This window comes from Salvelinus sp. IW2-2015, linkage group LG19 (assembly GCF_002910315.2).
Source record: "Salvelinus sp. IW2-2015 linkage group LG19, ASM291031v2, whole genome shotgun sequence".
NCBI lineage: Eukaryota > Metazoa > Chordata > Actinopteri > Salmoniformes > Salmonidae > Salvelinus > Salvelinus sp. IW2-2015.
Window position 1 is genome coordinate 2340625 of NC_036859.1, and position 18037 is coordinate 2358661.

An 18037-nucleotide genomic window follows, 5' to 3' on the forward strand; every position below is an offset into this window, starting at 1 on the left:
TGTAATAAAAGTAGAATTCATTAACAGAAATGACCATGACCAAACAAACATTGTGCATTAGAAATGATAGGAATTAATGGTAAATATAGTCTACTACTGGTGATATATGTAATGGGGAATTGATAGACACTAACAATCAAGGCAAACAATTCCCGCAATGAAGTTATGGAACAATGAACGTGCGCAAATTAGCAGGAGAGAGCGCATTCTGGAGAGAGACGTGCATTGTGGATTAGTTCACTGAGATGGGTGCGAATCAGACAGATTCGTGTGCCATTAAAAATATATATATTTGCTACTGCTTGAAAAAAGAAATCTCAGTCGATCAACAGCCTATCGACCAAACAATCGACCAGTCGACTAATTGGGGTCAGCCCTATTTTTCACCAATGGTCACACCTACAAACAGTGGGAAAAGGGAATTGACAAGTAATCATAGGTACTGTTTGGCCAGTGATCTCAATCTGCGATTTTACTCTTTTTACGTTCTTATAACTAGAACTTCATTAATTGGTGGTAATTCACTGCGATGGTATGATAATTACTTTTGGCATGTCTAATGTCGTTTCATTGTAGAGGTTTCATTTCTTTCTGGACATGCTTGAGTAGGTTTTGTTTCTCAGGAAGTAAGAATTTTATTTGATCGGTTGTGAAATTTGGTAAATTGCGCAAGAGAGAAACAAACTCATCATCATCGTCTGCTTCCAGGAATAAGATAGTTGTCATGGCAGGGAAACTGATTATCTTGGCCTGGGCTTATCTCTTTCTCTCTGGCTTTGGGTTTATTTTTCTCACTTTTTAATTCCCCCTTTTCTCTCACTCTCTCTCTCTCTGGCTCACTTTTTAACTAACCCTTTTCTCTTCCTCTCGCAGGTTCTCCTCCCCCTCTCTCTCATGTTCTCCTCACCCCTCTCTCATTTTCTCCTCCCTCTCGCTCTCTCTCTCTCTGTCTGGTGGCAGTCAGTCAGCCAGGTCGACCTCGCCTTGGCTCCACCCCTCCCCTTCACCTGGCACTCGGCCCAGAATGTTGCTGCAATTCCGCCCACTCTCATTGGTCCCCGCACACACACCGCTTCTGAGAAAGGGAAATTACCACCCTCCCCTCCAGTTCCCGCTGCTTTCGCTCTCTTTCTCTCTTACTTTCTCTTTTAAATAGATTTGCCACGTCTGGTTGTGCAGTGCTCAACTGTAAGTGATATGGGGTTTGATTAGATTTTCCGACTGAAAGAGTGCTTTGTACATGCTGTTTGTGTGTGGTATGGCGTGGTGTGTGTGTGTGTGTGTGATGTTTGTGGGAGTGCGGAGGGTGAAAGTTTTATTTATTTTAGCAGACACCCTTGCATGGCTGACATTTCTACACATTATCTGTTCCCACAGCTGCATAGATGGGTTCTAGAGAGTGAAGAGAATGAGTAAGGGAAAGTAGCGTGCTCTTGGAAAATAACTATATCATGCTCTAGGAGTTTCCACTGAGGAATGAATGGAGGCATAAATCAACTCTAAATCGATTCTGTGGAAGTATATATCACCAAGCTAATGTCTCTCTCTCTCTTTCTCCCTGTCTCTCTCATTCTCTACAGAGGAAGTGCCTTCCCTGACATCTGCTGCAGCTTCGATCCGCTTCTAGAGCAGAAGCTCCGCCCCCCTCCCCCCCCGCCTCGCTTGCTGCCACGATAACGCGAGCACAAGGATACCAACCACACCCCTCGTCACGGCCCACGCCTAAAAAATCCACGCCCAGACCTGCACCAGCTCCAGCCCCATCATCACCAGGCTTACTGCCCTAAGCCTTCACCTGCCCTCCCGTTCCACCCTACCCCACAAAGCCTCTCTCCTTCTGGGCCCAGCCTCTCACTTTCAGACGCGTCAGTGTCTCTAATCTCCATTGATCTCCATTCAGTCACAGCCTACAGCACTGTTATAGTCAGGAAAGAAGGATCTGAAGAGTGAACTTTCCCTCTGGGTTACATGCTGGATTGTTGGTGAGATACAAGTTGAGACAAACAGTGGTAGAGTCATTCTCTGCTCAGATCATTGTCTGTTGAGTGTGTTCTCAATGCTTTAAGGAAGATAATAACACACACACACAACAATTTTACAACACATTTCACCTATCGCCTTGATACATCCACTTGGATCTTTCAGAAGAGGAAAGTGTAGGGGACATATCCAACCAAAGGGGACACACACCAACACACACATCACGCTTTAGCCCGATTCGGACGGATTACTATTATTTTCCTGGACTGTCTTTGTCGCCATGGCGCACATGAACATGGCGCACATGCGGGACACAAAATGGCTGACACTGGAGGTGTGCCGGGAGTTCCAGAGAGGCACGTGCTCACGCTCCGACCAGGAGTGTAAGTTCGCCCACCCGGCCAAGAGCTGCCAGGTGGAGAATGGACGAGTCATCGCCTGCTTCGACTCCCTCAAGGTAAGAAGAAAGGTGATACCACACAGGATGAAGCTATGGGCTACGGCCATATATGGTGCTGTGATTTGATTGTCTGGCATACAGAATGATCAAGGGGTCAGAGGTTAAGAGAAAGGAGAGGTCCTGGGGAGTTTATTGTTTTATTCAATCTGATTAGTTGTAAGGCATACATTAGAAACAGCTACCCTTCCTGGGGTCCACACAGAAAACAACACAATACAGAAACACACGCAAACCGACACAACAACATAGAGACATTAACTCACAGTTTTAAAAGTAGTACGAAGCCTGGGAAAGGTTTTGACCGAATGAGCACATGAAAACACCATATTTATGGTGTGATTTCAAACAGCACTGTATAAACCGAAACATTCTCTCAACCGCCAACATACATTGTGTATTGTCATGAATACGTTTTTTCATGATTTTTTTTTACCAGAGGGAGGGGTTCTCATTCAAATACTCGTTTCAATGTCTCACATTGGGATTGGCTCCAAGCAGATTACTACCATGAAGAACACATCACACAATGTCTGTCGGAGATAGGGTGACCACATTTAAAATACCAAAATGTGGGACAACAGGATGATTTTACGGACAGTGTAGCCTACATGAATACATGTTGGCAGCATCGCATGGCAATCATTTGATCTCAATTAGTTTCATGGGAATATGCATTTAGATCTTCTTGAATTACTGTTTTGTGAGCGAATTAGAGCAGACGGTGTTAGCAGACTATATAGTCTACCTATAGGACTATTTTGTTTCAATCTAAGCTAATTCTGCCTAGTGGCGAGCGCTGTTGAGTTTTGGCCGCATGAGAATTAATTTTTGACTACAGTATTACGAAGGTGGTGTTTTTGATGTAACGATAACGTTGTCCTATGCTATTATATTTGGCTCTGTTATGTCAAATACGAATGAATCATTATGTCATCTTCCAAGACATTGATAAAAGATGAGCACCATTGTGAGAAGTGGCAGAATGCACCCCTGCTCAAAAAATTTGGTGATGCAGAAACGAGAGACAACGTGCGGTTGTTTTATGAAAACATGGGAATATTTGGCCAAGGATACATATCTGGTTGGTCTCAAAACAGTCAGAAACTGAGACTTAAAACAAGATTGAGTGAAGTAGCAGCGAATACGTTGAATAAGCAGCTTGGAGCATGGAGAGCCTCACAAGTTTGACGAAATTAGCTTCTATCTTTTAGTCTAATACGCCTATTTACTTGCTTGTTGCTTTTTGTCAGTAGCACATGTTTTGTAAGTAGTTACGCATAACTGTCCTCTCCAAGTTTAGCTGGAATTTAGGCCCAAAATATTTGAGAAATGTGATTGGTTGACGATGGGCCTATGACATTGGTTTACGTATCGTCTTACGCTGCACAGAATACCAGATCTCAACAGCAATTTGAGATATGTTTTTCCCTGACATAGACTGACCAGGTGAATCCAGGTGAAAGCTATGACACCCTTATTGATATCACCTGTTAAATCCACTTCAATCAGTGTATATGAAGGGGAGGAGACAGGTTAAAGAAAGATTTGTAATGCTTGAAACAATTGAGACATGGATTGTGTATGTGTGCCATTCAGCGGGTGAATGGACAAGACAAAATATTAAAGTGCCTTTGAACGGGGTATGGTAGTAAGTGCCAGGCGCACCGGTTTGAGTGTGTCAAAATCTGCTGGGTTTTTCACGCTCAACAGTTTCCTGTGTGTATCAAGCATTGGAGTCAACATGGGCCAGCATCACTGTGGAGCGCTTTCGACACCTTGTGGTCCATGCCCCGTTTCACGTTAGCCATAAGCATTATGTTGCACAGGATGTCATGCATTTCAATGGGGACGTCAAAGTGGAAACGCAACGCCTCTTTGCATTTGAAGGCTCCCGTTGCGATACGGACACCACATACTTTTACATTTTTCAAACTTTGCATCGTCTTCCATCCAGCCAGAGTCCGTCGAAGAACAGGAAGTTACCAAACCACAGAAGAAATTAAAATATATGGTTTTCGGTGATGGCTTTATGCGATAGCTTGCAACTTGTAAACAATTACCCATTCCCATAAGTGAAACTATTTTAAAAATAATACACATTAACTGTGTAGCCAATTATATGATAGTTGCCTCCCCTTTAAGTTTATTAAGATGGTAATGCTGTTTATTTTTTATGGTAATTCTTAGGTGGAGGTCACTAGCTACAATGGTACCTTCAACCTAGCCTAACCTTTAGCAAGCTAGCTAGCTGCTCTGCAGTGCAAGCTAGCTTGACTTGCTATAYAGTTAGAGAAACTGGTTGAGAAAAAAATTAACAAAACATTTTATTATCACCTGAAACAATATATTTATCCTGTCTAGAATGAAAAGGTCATATTTTGCAATTTCCCAAAAATAAATGCGATCTCTGACAAGAGACAGGCTCTCCTCCAGCTTGCGTTACAAACACTACACTTTTCTATTCAGTAGCTGGGCAAGACTGACGTACTGCGTAATGATATACGTCACAATGTAAAAGAGGAATCTGGCGCCACTCGCCCGTCCTCTGGTCATTCTCGCCTCTCTTCCTTGCTGAAGATCACTAGGCTCCTGAAGCTCTCCTCAGAACGACTTGATCCCTGTCTTCCTACTTAAGTGTTCTCAGGCGAACTGCTAAAGCTGCCAAATGGAGGACCCCAGCTTTTGTCCTTGTGTTGAAGTGCTGACCAAAGTGAAAGTTTCAACTTAGAATATATTTTCAAGTCTCCTGTGGTAGCTAGCATCACATGACTAACTATCAAGACTTGGTTAGCTCTTGCTGCATGGCATAATCTAACTTGACTAGCTCACTGGAAAGCAAGCTAACCACACTAGCATCCCTACCTGCACAGACGGTAGCATAAGCATTGCTAGCTAACTCAGAACAAGTTCCCTAACCCGGAACAAGTTCCTTACCTTCCCAGACGGTAGCATTGCCAGCTCCCTCATGTAGTACAACCTACGTTCACTCGTTTGTGTTGACTATAATGACTGGTTTAGCTCCTCTACATTACGGTCATGGGAGATTTTCTACCCTGAGATGAATACACACATGGTTCCATTCGGCTAGCACTGCGCTAGCTATAACAACTTTAGCCCACGAGCTGGCTGCTAGCTAGCTTTACTAGCCCACTACGGCTATAGTGTTTATACACAGTGTTCACTTCAGCTAGTCATTAGACACAAATAAGCTAACACACACCTGCCAAGGCTAATTCATGGCAGGCACTACTGTGTTAGCAGGCCATTTCCCACAAATTAGGGACATAGGAAGGGTAACAGGGGCTTGACTGTGGCACAACCTGACCTCCTGGTTCAACAAATTACAGCCACTGCTACTCCACCTGAGGCAGGGACTCAAACCCCCTCGTTCTTGTGCTGGCGGCTTGATGATGCTGAGAAGCTGGTTGTTACTGGCTCTTCCATCAATGGAGTAATTGCCAGCTTGCTGTCTCATTTAGTACATCTAATGTTCACTCGTTTCATTGGCTTAACTGACCAGTTTTACCTCACCGTGTTATGGTCAAAATAAACTCTCAAGACCGAAGAAGCAACGCCATTCATTTCTTCAGCTAACGCGGTGCTTGCACATGTATAGACCGGTTAGCAATACTTTTCTCCCGGCATTATTATGGGCCCCCGTACCCCATGGGAATCAAACATACTCAGTCAGCTCTCGAACGAGTGCTGAAAGTTTTGAAAGGTTTCACCAAGTACTGGCCCGTGCTAGCTTAAGCTACGCTACTAGCCCTCACGGCGAACTGTAGCTAGCTATCCACTATCTAGCGATTGCTAGGTTAGCTCTTGTATTTAGTTTACCTTGCATTAAGTTGCTTTCTGCCTACTAACTCAATCAGTCCCATAATGTGGTGATTCGGTCCACGAGACGGCCTACAACAGTCTAGCTAACGCGGTAAGGCTGGCTGTACTAATGCTAGGCAAAGTGCTCATGCGGCCTACCTCAGCTAGCACACCGCTAGCTTTGCTCTCTTGCATAGTTCACATAACCTTCAGTCATTTTTGTGTTTACTTACAAGAGGCTCAAAAACCAGGTCAGCTATGCCGTCAAGGCTAGCCTTTCCACCACCTGCCCCGCAGACCTGGGTACCGGGGGAGACCAGGTTSCCACTCTACGAGCCAAGATTTGGCAGCAGGGAGAGGGCAGTTTGCTAGTGCCAATGCTAACTGAGTGACCAGCGACGTAGTATGCTGCAAACCCACAGTCTCAGGACAGAGGCAGACAGTAGGGGAAACGGTCCCTTGCTGTGGCTGCATCGAGGTCCTGCCTGGTGATTTCCCTGGCGGAAGGGTCTGTCCCCAGCAGCAGAGAGGGGCCGCCAACAGTTCACGCCGTGTCCTGGCCTGTCCCCTCTCGGGTGGAGCACAGATACCCCATCACAATGGGGGAGAGGCACATCTGTGCTCCTATAACCCTACCCCCCTTGCAGCTTCATTCCTATGCGTCTGCTCACAGGGAAGATCGAGGGGGCTCACTCAACCCCTAAGTGTCTTCAGTGCCACAGCTCTTCCCGCAGGTCTTTCTCAAGCAGCCTAGAGAGGAAGACAAATTGTAATTCTCCACCGAGCACTGTCCRCAAATCCCAGTGACTCCACATCATTGGTGAGCGAGAATCATCTAACTTGTGGGTGACTCGCCGCAAGAGCAGGGAACTGGCGTGCATGCACAGTAGAGCCCTGGGTTTCGTCCACAGTTACAAAGGGGAGCATACTGCAGTTTGCTATGAAGCCACCCGTTTTCAACAGGATGCTTGCTTCAGTAGCAAGTGGGGACTTAGCTCGCATACTAGAGCAGGAAATCTCTTCTCTATTGGGCAAAMGGGCAATCAGAGCAATACCAGCGGCAGAGAGGCATCGCGGCTTCCACTCCCAATACTTCCTGGTTGCCTGACAGACCCTCTGCGCCTTTTCAGGTTCCAGRCAGGGGTGGACGTCAACATGTTCACRCTCCCTCCGGTCTCAATAGACAAACAGAGCAGGATGCCATCTATCTCTCCTCTTCCCATGCCCTACAGCATTCTGCTGTCTGCATCTACACAGACTCTCTGCATCTACACAGACTAGCTGTTAAGATTAGTCTGTGGAGCAGAGTACACCTACTTTCACTACATGTGACTCATGTCCCAGGCGTACTGTACAGGTAACTGCCAAAATAAAGGAAACAGCAACATAAAGTTTCTTCATTTTACTGCAGCGGGCTAAACAAATCAACTTTGTAACAAAAGTATACATCTCACACATAATTATGGGTTTACATAAAAGAAGACACCTGTACCATGTCAGATATAGAGTGGAAATGTATTCCATTTTGAGTTTGCATCCCAATATTACACATTATTTACATCACAGAAGACTGAAATATAACTAAACTGTTTGACATAGAAACACCGGATTTGAATAACATTCCATACATGAGGCCACTAGGTCATTTGACTGCAGGAAAGGCCTACTAGGGCGTTATGCTGTCTCAAGCACCGCTCCAGAATCTCCCATCATAAGTGGTCAATTGGGTTGAGATCTGGTGACTGAGAGAGACACACACACACACACACACTTTAAACCCCCTATGTCCCTTTGAGACCCCTCTTTCAAAGTCATTGAGATCTCATCTTCTAGTCATGGTAGACAAAATAATGGGCAGTTGGGAATTTTTAAGCATGATGGGATGTCAATTGCTTAATTAACTCAGAAACCACACCTGTGTGGAAACACCTGCTTTCAATATACTTTTCGTCCTCTATGCCTCATACTCCCCACTCTAGTCACTCTATGCCTCATACACCCCACTCTAGTCACTCTATGCCACATACTCCCCACTCTAGTCACTCTATGCCACATACTCCCCACTCTAGTCACTCTATGCCTCATACTCCCACTCTAGTCTATGCCTCATACACCCCACTCTAGTCTCTCTATGCCTCATACACCCCACTCTAGTCACTCTATGCCTCATACACCCCACTCTAGTCACTCTATGCCTCATACACCCCACTCTAGTCACTCTATGCCTCATACTCCCCACTCTAGTCTCTCTATGCCTCATACACCCCACTCTAGTCTCTCTATGCCTCATACACCCCACTCTAGTCTCTCTATGCCTCATACACCCCACTCTACTTTATGCCTAAGGCTCTGGTTATTGGAAATCACTCTCCTGCTTTACCGAAGAAGCAACGCCATTCATTTCTGGCAGCTTCCGTCACGCAGGGATCTTCTGACCCAAGCGAACTGAGAGATTTCCCACCCTTACCCAGAAACCATGATCCTCTTGGCCTGGCCCATGGGAGGATGAATCTGAATGGGACAGGCTTGCCACTATCCAGAGAGACAGAGCCCCTTCTACATGCTGACTGTATAGAAACAACTGGTGTGACCTAAAACAGATCCTTCCTTACCAATGCTCCGTATCCAAGGTTTTATGCTTCTTGTAGGACCTTTTGGACAGAGGGAAGGTTATAATCCACTGAGTCTAAACGCTGTCTAAGCCAGGGGAAGTGGGGTTCTACTAACATACAGTTGAAGTCGGAAGTTTACATACACCTTAGCCAAATACATGTAAACACAGTTTATCACAGTTCCTGACATTTAATCCTCGTAAAAATACCCTGTCTTAGGTCAGCTAGGATCATCACTTTATTTTAAGAATGTGAAATGTCAGAATAATAGTAGAGAGAATGATTTATTTCAGCTTTTATTTCTTTCATCACATTCCCAGTGGGTCAGAAATTGTTTAACTTGGGTCAAACGTTTTGGGTAGCCTTCCACAAATTTTGGACCATTGCTCCTGACAGAGCTGGTGTAACTGAGTCAGGTTTGTAGGCCTCCTTGCTCGCACACGCCTTTTCAGTTCTGCCCACAAATCTTCTACAGGATTGAGGTCAGGGCTTTGTGATGGCCACTCCAATACCATAACTTTGTTGTCCTTAAGCCATTTTGTCACAACTTTGGAAGTATGCTTGGGGTCATTGTCCATTTGGAAGACCCATTTGCGACCAAGCTTTAACTTCCTGACTGATGTCTTGAGATGTTGCTTCAATATATCCACATAATTTTCCTCCCTCATGATGCCATCTATTTTGTGAAGTGCACCAGTCCCTCCTGCAGCAAAGCACCCCCACAACATGATGCTGCCCCCCGTGCTTCACGTTTGGGAGTGTGGTCTTCGGCTTGCAAGTCTCCCCCTTTTTCCTCCAAACCTAACGATGGTCATTATGGCCAAACAGTTCTATTTTTGTTTCATCAGAACAGAGGACATTTCTCCAAAAAGTACTTTCTTTGTCCCCATCTGCAGTTGCAAACCGTAGTTTGGATAATTTASCTATTTTGATGTGGAATTTTAAGACCCCTTAAGGTATCAACCAAAAATATTTTTTAAATTATTTGAATTTGGCATTATTGCTATTAGCCCATAGAAACACATTAAATAACTGATTCACTACATGGAACAACACCTCCCCCAACAAACAAAAAAATCGAAAGGACGTTTGTTCTTAAGTGCCTGTCCTATATCTTAACATGTATTTAACCCCTTATTTTAGGCACTAAACTATCTCCATATATATACTTCCATTCATTTTTTAAACTGGTACCGGGGACCTTCAGACGAGTCTTGTGAGGCTTGTGGGCGTTCACAGAGGTGCCATAATAGTTTGTAGGCCAAACCGTTTGGACGCTTCTTTTGTGAGAAGACCTATTTTCGTGATGTTTCATGGTCTTACAAACACCGCTCTAGCTCTGCCACCTTTCCCCGCAGAAGGGCATTATCGGCGGACGTGGTGGATTGAGACACAGCCCATGCAAAAATCAGATATCTTTAGCTTAAACAAACAGATTTTGATGGGATTGTTTATGTTAAATTGATTTCCGCTGGGCCGCAGAAATTGTAAGGGAAGGGTTCAGGCCTATTTAGCCGCTATCTCGGCCTGCTTTGTAGGCTTCGACAATAACAGAGTATGGGGAAAAACATCCTCTGTTGTGTCATTTTATGAAGGGAGCGCGTCGCCTATGCCCAAGGTTTTAGCCCCGTCTTGGGACTTGTCTATTGTGCTTGAGGCTTTTTCCCAGCAGCCTTTTGAGCCGCTGGAAAGCGTGGAGATGTAATATATCTCCTTCAAAACCGCTTTACTAATTGCCCTTACGACTACAAAGCGAGTGAGTGAGAAGCACACATTGTCAGTTCACCATTCGGGCCTACAGTTTGCCCTGGGGTTTATCCAAGGTAACCGRGTTACCTAACCCCGCCTTCAGACCTAAGGTAAGCAATAATTAGAATTGTCTTTCCTTAGAGCTTGTGGGTTTCCACCTGTCGCCCTTCACTTTTACAGAGGTTTATGTCCAGTATGCGCTTTGGGCATTTACTTGGATTGAACGAGAGCATTACGGAAGAGCGACCAACTCTTTGTTTCTTGGATGCCTCCCTGCAGGTTGTCCCCTGTCTAATCAGCTGCTTTCTCATTGGATAGTGGAGGCTATTAAATTGGCTTCTAATAGCAAGGGTTTACAGCCCCCAGAGGGCCTGAGGGCTCATTCCGCCAGAGGTATGGCTACCTCTTGGGCTCTGTCTAAGGCACTTTTATGAGGTTTTACCGACTGGATGTCACTGCACCTTCGTTGGCAGATACTGTCCTCAGTGTCTGGGGGCCTCTGAGGAGTGATACTGTTGGGACTACCCTGGCTTCGGAGAGCATGTCTGCGATACAGGAGTTGATCATATCCCATTGTGAGAAATTGCAATTAGTATTTGAAAGAGAACTCAAGGTTACTTTCATAACCCCAGTTCTCTGATAATATGAGTGAGATGTTTCACCGCATTTCCCTGCTCGCAAGAGCTTAAAGAAGAGGTGCATGCTTTAAAAAGACCAAAGGTCAGGCGAGTGGTGCATTATAAAGAGGGAAGGGCCCTCGTCACTCGTCTTGTCCGTGTCCGACAGACGTTGTGTCACTCACTCATATTATCAGAGAACCAGTGTTACGAAAGTAACTTTGAATTTGCCACTCTGCTACTGTCATAACAGCATGATACCATATGGCCCCTGCATGTGCTCTTTCTGGCCACTCCTACTTCAAGTCATGTGATTGGAATATGTGACGGGGTGTGTGAGGCAGAGGGGAGAAAGAGGGGAACATGCATCACTTCAGATTCAGGAAGCCAGATTTACACACAGACATAACTTGATGTTATAGCTATTGTCTGTTAATGGGGGAAGTGGGTTAGAGTTGGAAAGTGAGTCAATTGCAAATCAGTTCCAGTCAGTTTAGGAAACTTTCTGACATCCAATTTACAGCTTAAAAACCGTCATCAACCACAAACTGCTGTTTTCAACGTATGAATATAACTGTGTGACAGGGAAAGGTCTCCACAAAAACCATCACACTTAATAATAATGGTAATTTAGGCTTCATTAAATAAGTCTCAACAACATTTTTGTCTTTATTTATTTTACTTAACTAGGCAAGTCAATTAAGAACAAATTCTTATTTACAATGACGCCCTACCAAAAGGCAAAAGGCCTCCTGCGGGGATGAGGGATGGGATTAAAAATAAAAAAATTATATAAAATATAGGACAAAACACACATCACGACAAGAGACACCACAACACTACATAAAAAAAGACGTAAGACAACAACATAGCATTGGCAGCAACACATGACAACACAGCATGGTAGCAACACAACATGACAACAACATGGTAGCAACACAACATGGCAGCAGCACAACATGGTAGCAGCACAAAACATGGTACAAACATTATTGGGCACAGACAGCAGCACAAGGTGCAAGAAGGTAGAGACAACAATACACCACGTGATGCACCCACAACTGTCCGCAAGTGTSCATGATTGAGTCCTTGAATGAAGAGATGGAGATAAAACTGTCCAGTTTGAGTGTTTTTTGCAGCTCGTTCCAGTCGCTAGCTGCAGCAACCTGAAAAGAGGAGTAACCCTGGGATGTGTGTGGTTTGTGGACCTTTAACAGAATGTGACTGGCAGACCGGGTGTTGTATGTGGACGTTGAGGGCTGCAGTAGGTCTCTCAGATAGGAGGGGAGTGAGGCCTAAGAGGGTTTTATAAATGAGCATCAACTAGTGGGTCTTGTGACGGGTATACAGAGATGACCAGTTTACAGAGGATTATAGAGTGCAGTGAGGTGTCCTATAAGGAGCATTTGTGGCAAATCTGATGGCCGCATGGTAAAGAACATCTAGCCGCTCGACAGCACCCTTACCTGCCGATCTATAACTTACGTCTCCGTAATCTAGCGTGGGTAGGATGGTCATCTGAATCAGGGTTAGTTTGGCAGCTGGGGTGAAAGAGGAGCGATTACGATAGAGGAAACCCAAGTCTAGATTTAACCTTAGCCTGTAGCTTTGTACTCCCAAGTACTTGTATGAGGTGACTACCTCAAGCTCTAAACTCTCAGAGGTAGTAATCACACCGGTGGGGAGAGGGGCATTATTTTTACCAAACCACATGACCTTTGTTTTGTAGGTGTTCAGAACAAGGTTAAGGGCAGAGAAAGCTTGTTAAACACTAAGAAAGCTTTGTTGTAGAGTGTTAAACACAAAAAACGGGGAGAGGTCAGCTGAGTATAAGACTGTATCATCTGCATAGAAATGGATGAGAGAGTTTCCTACTGCCTGAGCTATGTTGTTGATATAAATTGAGAAAAGCGTAGGATCGGGCCTTGGGGTACTCCCTTGGTGACAGGCAGTGGCTGAGACAGCAGATGTTCTGACTTTATACACTGCACWCTTTGAGAGAGTGCCAAGAATGTGCAAAGCTGTCATCAAGACAAAGGGTGGCTATATGAAGAATCTCAAATATAACATATATTTTGATTTGTTTAACACTTTTTTTGGTTACTACATGATTCCATATGTGTTATTTCATAGTTTTGATGTCTTCACTAGTATTCTACAATGTAGAAAATAGTACAAATAAAAGAAAAACCCTTGAATGAGTAGTGTTCGAAAACTTTTGACCAGTACTGTGTATGCAGACAGTGTATTCCCAATCAATGTGATGAGGCTACCATTCAAACAGCTAAGACTAGCTAGCTAACTAAATGTTGTAGTTGATAATACTTGTTGMATGAATACACAACAGATGTATAATGAATGTTAGCTAGCTAGTTACCTAGCTAATAAACTTTGCCTAAAACTTGTTTCCCAAGAAGTAAAGTATCWAGCTATCTACACTTGCTACAGACATTGGTGCTGCAACCAGCAAGCTAACTAGCTAACCAAAATGTGGCTAACTACCACATCAAGATAATTCAGCTATTTATGATCAAATGTMACCATATATAGCTAGCRAGACACTTTCTGACAATTGTACTTTGAACACAAGGATAGCTAGCTAGCAAACTTTAGCTAGCCCAAGTGTGGCTTAGCTACTGTAGCTAGCCAAGAACATCCATGATCATGACTATGATCTCTCTTGGCGAAATTTTCTCATTCACAAATACTCTTACCACTTTGAGCTGTCCATAAATAAAGATCCCTGTAAACAGTAGTGTCGTCAAAGGTGATTTATTATAGTKATCTAGAAGGAGAACAGCGACTTGTCCTGTCATTCTGCAGCATAAATCCGACCCATCACCGAAGTCACCACCGACTGAAAAATGAAAACTACTTTGAAATCCCGGGCACCAGATTATTTTCTGACTGGAATATCTGGATCAAATGCAAACTGTAAAATAGAGTTCTGATTGTGTTCTCAATATTACAATATCGAGCATGTGAGCTTTGTGCACTAAAATCACATGAATTTGAACCTTTTCAAATTAGGACATTTTCACATTTCCCTCAAATGACATCATTTCCAAGTATTCCAAAGGAGCTGACCGGTAGACATGCCTCTTTTAGTGTTATATCAAGGATAGAAAATCTATTGTTGCAGGATCAGCTCAGCTGAGAACCCCATTCCCTCTTTGTCTGCTGTGGAAGTGGTTAGGGTGTGTGGGGGGGCGTCAGAGCTTCTCCTCTCTAGTTCAGACATAGAGAGCAGAGCTGAAGGTAGGGGAGGGTATAGCGTCATGGTCAGTCATCTCAACACTTCCTGTGCTCCAGCCTAGGGGCAGCGAGGGGGGTGGGGGTGGGGGACGCTGTAATTTTCCATCTATTTTTAAGTGCTGACAGAAAGGCTAACACTTCTCTTTCTCTCTCGCTCAGTGCTCCACTCGCTCTCTTTCTCTCTCTCTTTCAATGTTATTTTCTCTATCTCTGGAGATCTGTAGAGATGGGATGACCGACCTCCTCTTAGGTCTGATTCAAGGTTTCTGGCCTCTGTCCAAGATGACACACACACACGCACACACACACATCCCTCCCTTCCCTTAGGAGCTCCAAGACCTGGTCAGAAAGAATATTATGGGTGTGTGTGATACAGAAGCATAAGACTGTAGGGCGTAAAACCACACACCTTGTTTTTGTGACACCAGTGATTGCACCATTGGCCTTGGTCTTTGACCATGCCAACTCAGGCCAGAGTAGGGCTGGGGTGTATGAGCTGATTCTGAGGGCCTGTTTACAGCCAGATATGGACAGAGGAACATTGTCCGGGTGCCGCTGCTCTGAGCTAGGCTGATCTGTGTGTAATAGTTTCCTCAGAGCAGCAGAGAGGGCTGGTTGGGTCAGAGCCTGGCTGTGCTGGACCCGTCAACACTGTTCTACACACACACACGCGCATGAGAACYCATACACACACGTACACACGCGCGTGCACATACAGACACGCACACCACACAGAAACGCAAACACACACTGGCCAGAGAGATCAAGAGTACAGTGTTCTTTCCTTCTAACAGACTGAGCTGCCAGAGGGCTCTGTTCCAGCCAGTGACCCAATAGAACCCACCTCAATGATCACTGATCCAACTCTGTCCTCGGTGACCAGACAGAGCGATAGAACGACAGAACTGTTATCTGTGGAGGGATGAGTAACTGAGGGAAGGAGGGAGGAAGGGAGAGGGGGAGAGATGTCAACATGGCAAGGGGATAGGATATTTCATCAGAGAGGAGAGGAAGGGAGAAATGGTGCTCCATGTCACAGCGTAGAAAGGTCAGCCATTGGAAAGTTGTCTGGCAGGCAGCCAGGGAGGGAGAGAGAGAGAGATGTTTTTTGGGGGTAAACTTGAAGATAGTGAGCAGTTTTAACAGCTTGGGCTTGCTTGGATTTTTCTCACATACAGCCTTGTGTGTGAATGGGAGGCCATTGATCTGTTTTAACCGTTTGGCCACTGTTTCCACTTGTAATGAGAAACCGAGACGAGGAGAGGCCTCAGAAAGCTCAGCGTAGAAAACGACAATGCAGATTGAGATAGAGACAGGAAATAGGTAGTAATGGGTGATGAGTACATGCTGTCCACAAACACACACATTCATACACACAGACTAACACAGATATAGATCGCACCCATACTCACACTCTCACTAACCACTTGTCCTACATTCACTCTTTCACTGTGAGCCTGTTCAACATGAAATAGGACAAATATGGCCTTAAGAGCTACCTAATCTCATTTAGCCTATACATTACATTACGTATGTTCTATGAAACACGCACGCACGCACGCACAGCCACACACACAAACACTCACACACACACATATACGCTCTCCTCCTCATGAGAGGAATGACCTTATTCTTCTTCCATAATTAGCTTGAGTCTCACATGATCACGGCATAGCAGAGCAGGTCACACCCAAACTCTGTCATTTCCCTAACACCCACACAGCTAGCTTCCCACCGCTAACCCTCTCTGTCCTCTTTTCCCAGGCACAGCCCAACACTGTATTTTGTATTTGTATTTATTAAGGATCCACATTCCTGGGGCCCAGCAACATTAAGGCAGTTATATACAATTACAAATACTACATGAAATTACATCTCTTAACACTTTTCACAACACATTGTGTGTGCTCTCAGGCCACTAGTCTACTACCACATATCTACAATACAAAATCCATGTGTARGTGTGTCACAAATTGCGTCCCAAATGGCACCCTGTTCCCTCTATAGTGCACTACCCATACAGCTCTGGTCCAAATAAGTTCACTATGTAGGGAATAGGGTGCCATTTGGGACTCAGGCGCAGTAATCCTTCGTGCTCTCCATGCTAGGAGAATTAGAATAGTGCCCATTTCTGTCCTTTTAAATAGCAGAAATTGTGTAATTGCGATTCTTCATGGGAAGACGGTATAATCAGATCTGGTGGCATAGCCACATACTCCAGGCATAACAGAATAGACATTGGAATGCCAATTAAATAGGGTTAAGGAACATTCACTGTTGAGTTGAACACATACACTAACGTTTAGGTGTTTGGGGTCACTTAGAAATGTACTTGTTTTTGAAAGAAAAACATWTTTTTTTTGTCCATTAAAATAACATCAACTTGATCAGAATTTTTTTTTWTTACATTTTTTTATTTAACCAGGTAGGCAAGTTGAGAACAAGTTCTCATTTACAGTTGCGACCTGGCCAAMATAAAGCAAAGCAGTTAGACACATACAACAATACAGAGTTACACATGGAGTAGAAAAATAAGTCTATATACAATGTGAGCAAATGAGGTGAGATAAGGGAGGAAGTACAGTGTAGACATTGTTAATGTTGTAAATGACCATTGTAGCTGGAAACTGCAGATTTGTTATGGAATATATACATAGGCGTACAGAGGCCCATCATCAGCAACCATCACTCCTGTGTTCCAATGGCACATTGTGTTAGCTAATCCAAGTTTATCATTTTAAAAGGCTAATTGATCATTAGAAAACTCTTTTGKAATTATGTTAGCACAGCCGAAAACTGTTGTCTGATTAAAGAAGCAATAAAACTGGCCTTTAGACTAGTTGAGTATCTGGAGCATCAGCATTTGTGGGTTTGATTGCAGGCTCAAAATGGCCAGAAACAAAGACCTTTCTTCTGAAACTCGTCAGTCTATTCTTGTTCTGAGAAATGAAGGCTATTCTATGCGAGAAATTGCCAAGAAACTGAAGATCTCGTACAACGCTGTGTGCTACACCCTTCACAGAACAGCGCAAACTGGCTCTAACCAGAATAGAAAGAGGAGTGGGAGGCCCCGGTGCACAACTGAGCAAGAGAACAAGTATATTAGAGTGTCGAGTTTGAGAAATAGATGCCTCACAAGACCTCAACTGGCAGCTTCATTAAATAGTACCCGCAAAACACCAGTCTCAACGTCAACCGTGAAGAGGCGACTCCGGGATGCTGGCCTTCTAGGCAGAGTTGCAAAGAAAAAGCCATATCTCAGACTGGCCAATAAAAAGAAAAGATTATGGGCAAAAGAACACAGACACTGGACAGAGGAACTCTGTCAAGAAGGCCAGCATCCCAGAGTCGCCTCTTCAATGTTGARGTTGAGACTGGTGTTTTGCGAGTACTAACCACTTCTCCAGGCACCGCTACACAGGGACGATGGAAAGACAACAGTAACACAGCATTATGTTAAAGGATAAGCAGTCGATAAACTCGGACATAATAAGCCAGTACTTCCCAATCATAAGAATACAAAAACACAACCATTAAGTGTTTCC

At 44.3% G+C, this 18037-nt stretch overlaps 1 protein-coding gene and 1 long non-coding RNA gene across 24 annotated transcripts in view; both read left to right on the forward strand.

The window, feature by feature from the left end:
* Positions 1-18037, forward strand: part of LOC139029267 (uncharacterized) — a 205710-nt gene that overhangs the window by 94990 nt on the left and 92683 nt on the right. The gene's annotated exons all lie outside the window — the stretch shown is intronic.
* mbnl1 (muscleblind-like splicing regulator 1) overlaps positions 1-18037 on the forward strand; it is a 92788-nt gene that overhangs the window by 27031 nt on the left and 47720 nt on the right. For 22 of the 23 annotated variants that reach the window (XM_024010354.3, XM_024010351.3, XM_024010356.3 and 19 more), the window contains one exon: positions 1581-2437. In XM_024010354.3, the coding sequence (XP_023866122.1) occupies positions 2261-2437 (177 nt within the window). In that variant the 5' untranslated portion in view covers positions 1581-2260. Of the gene's footprint in view, positions 1-1080; positions 1189-1580; positions 2438-18037 lie in introns of those variants that run through there. The other variant, XM_024010355.3, reaches the window with a different exon arrangement.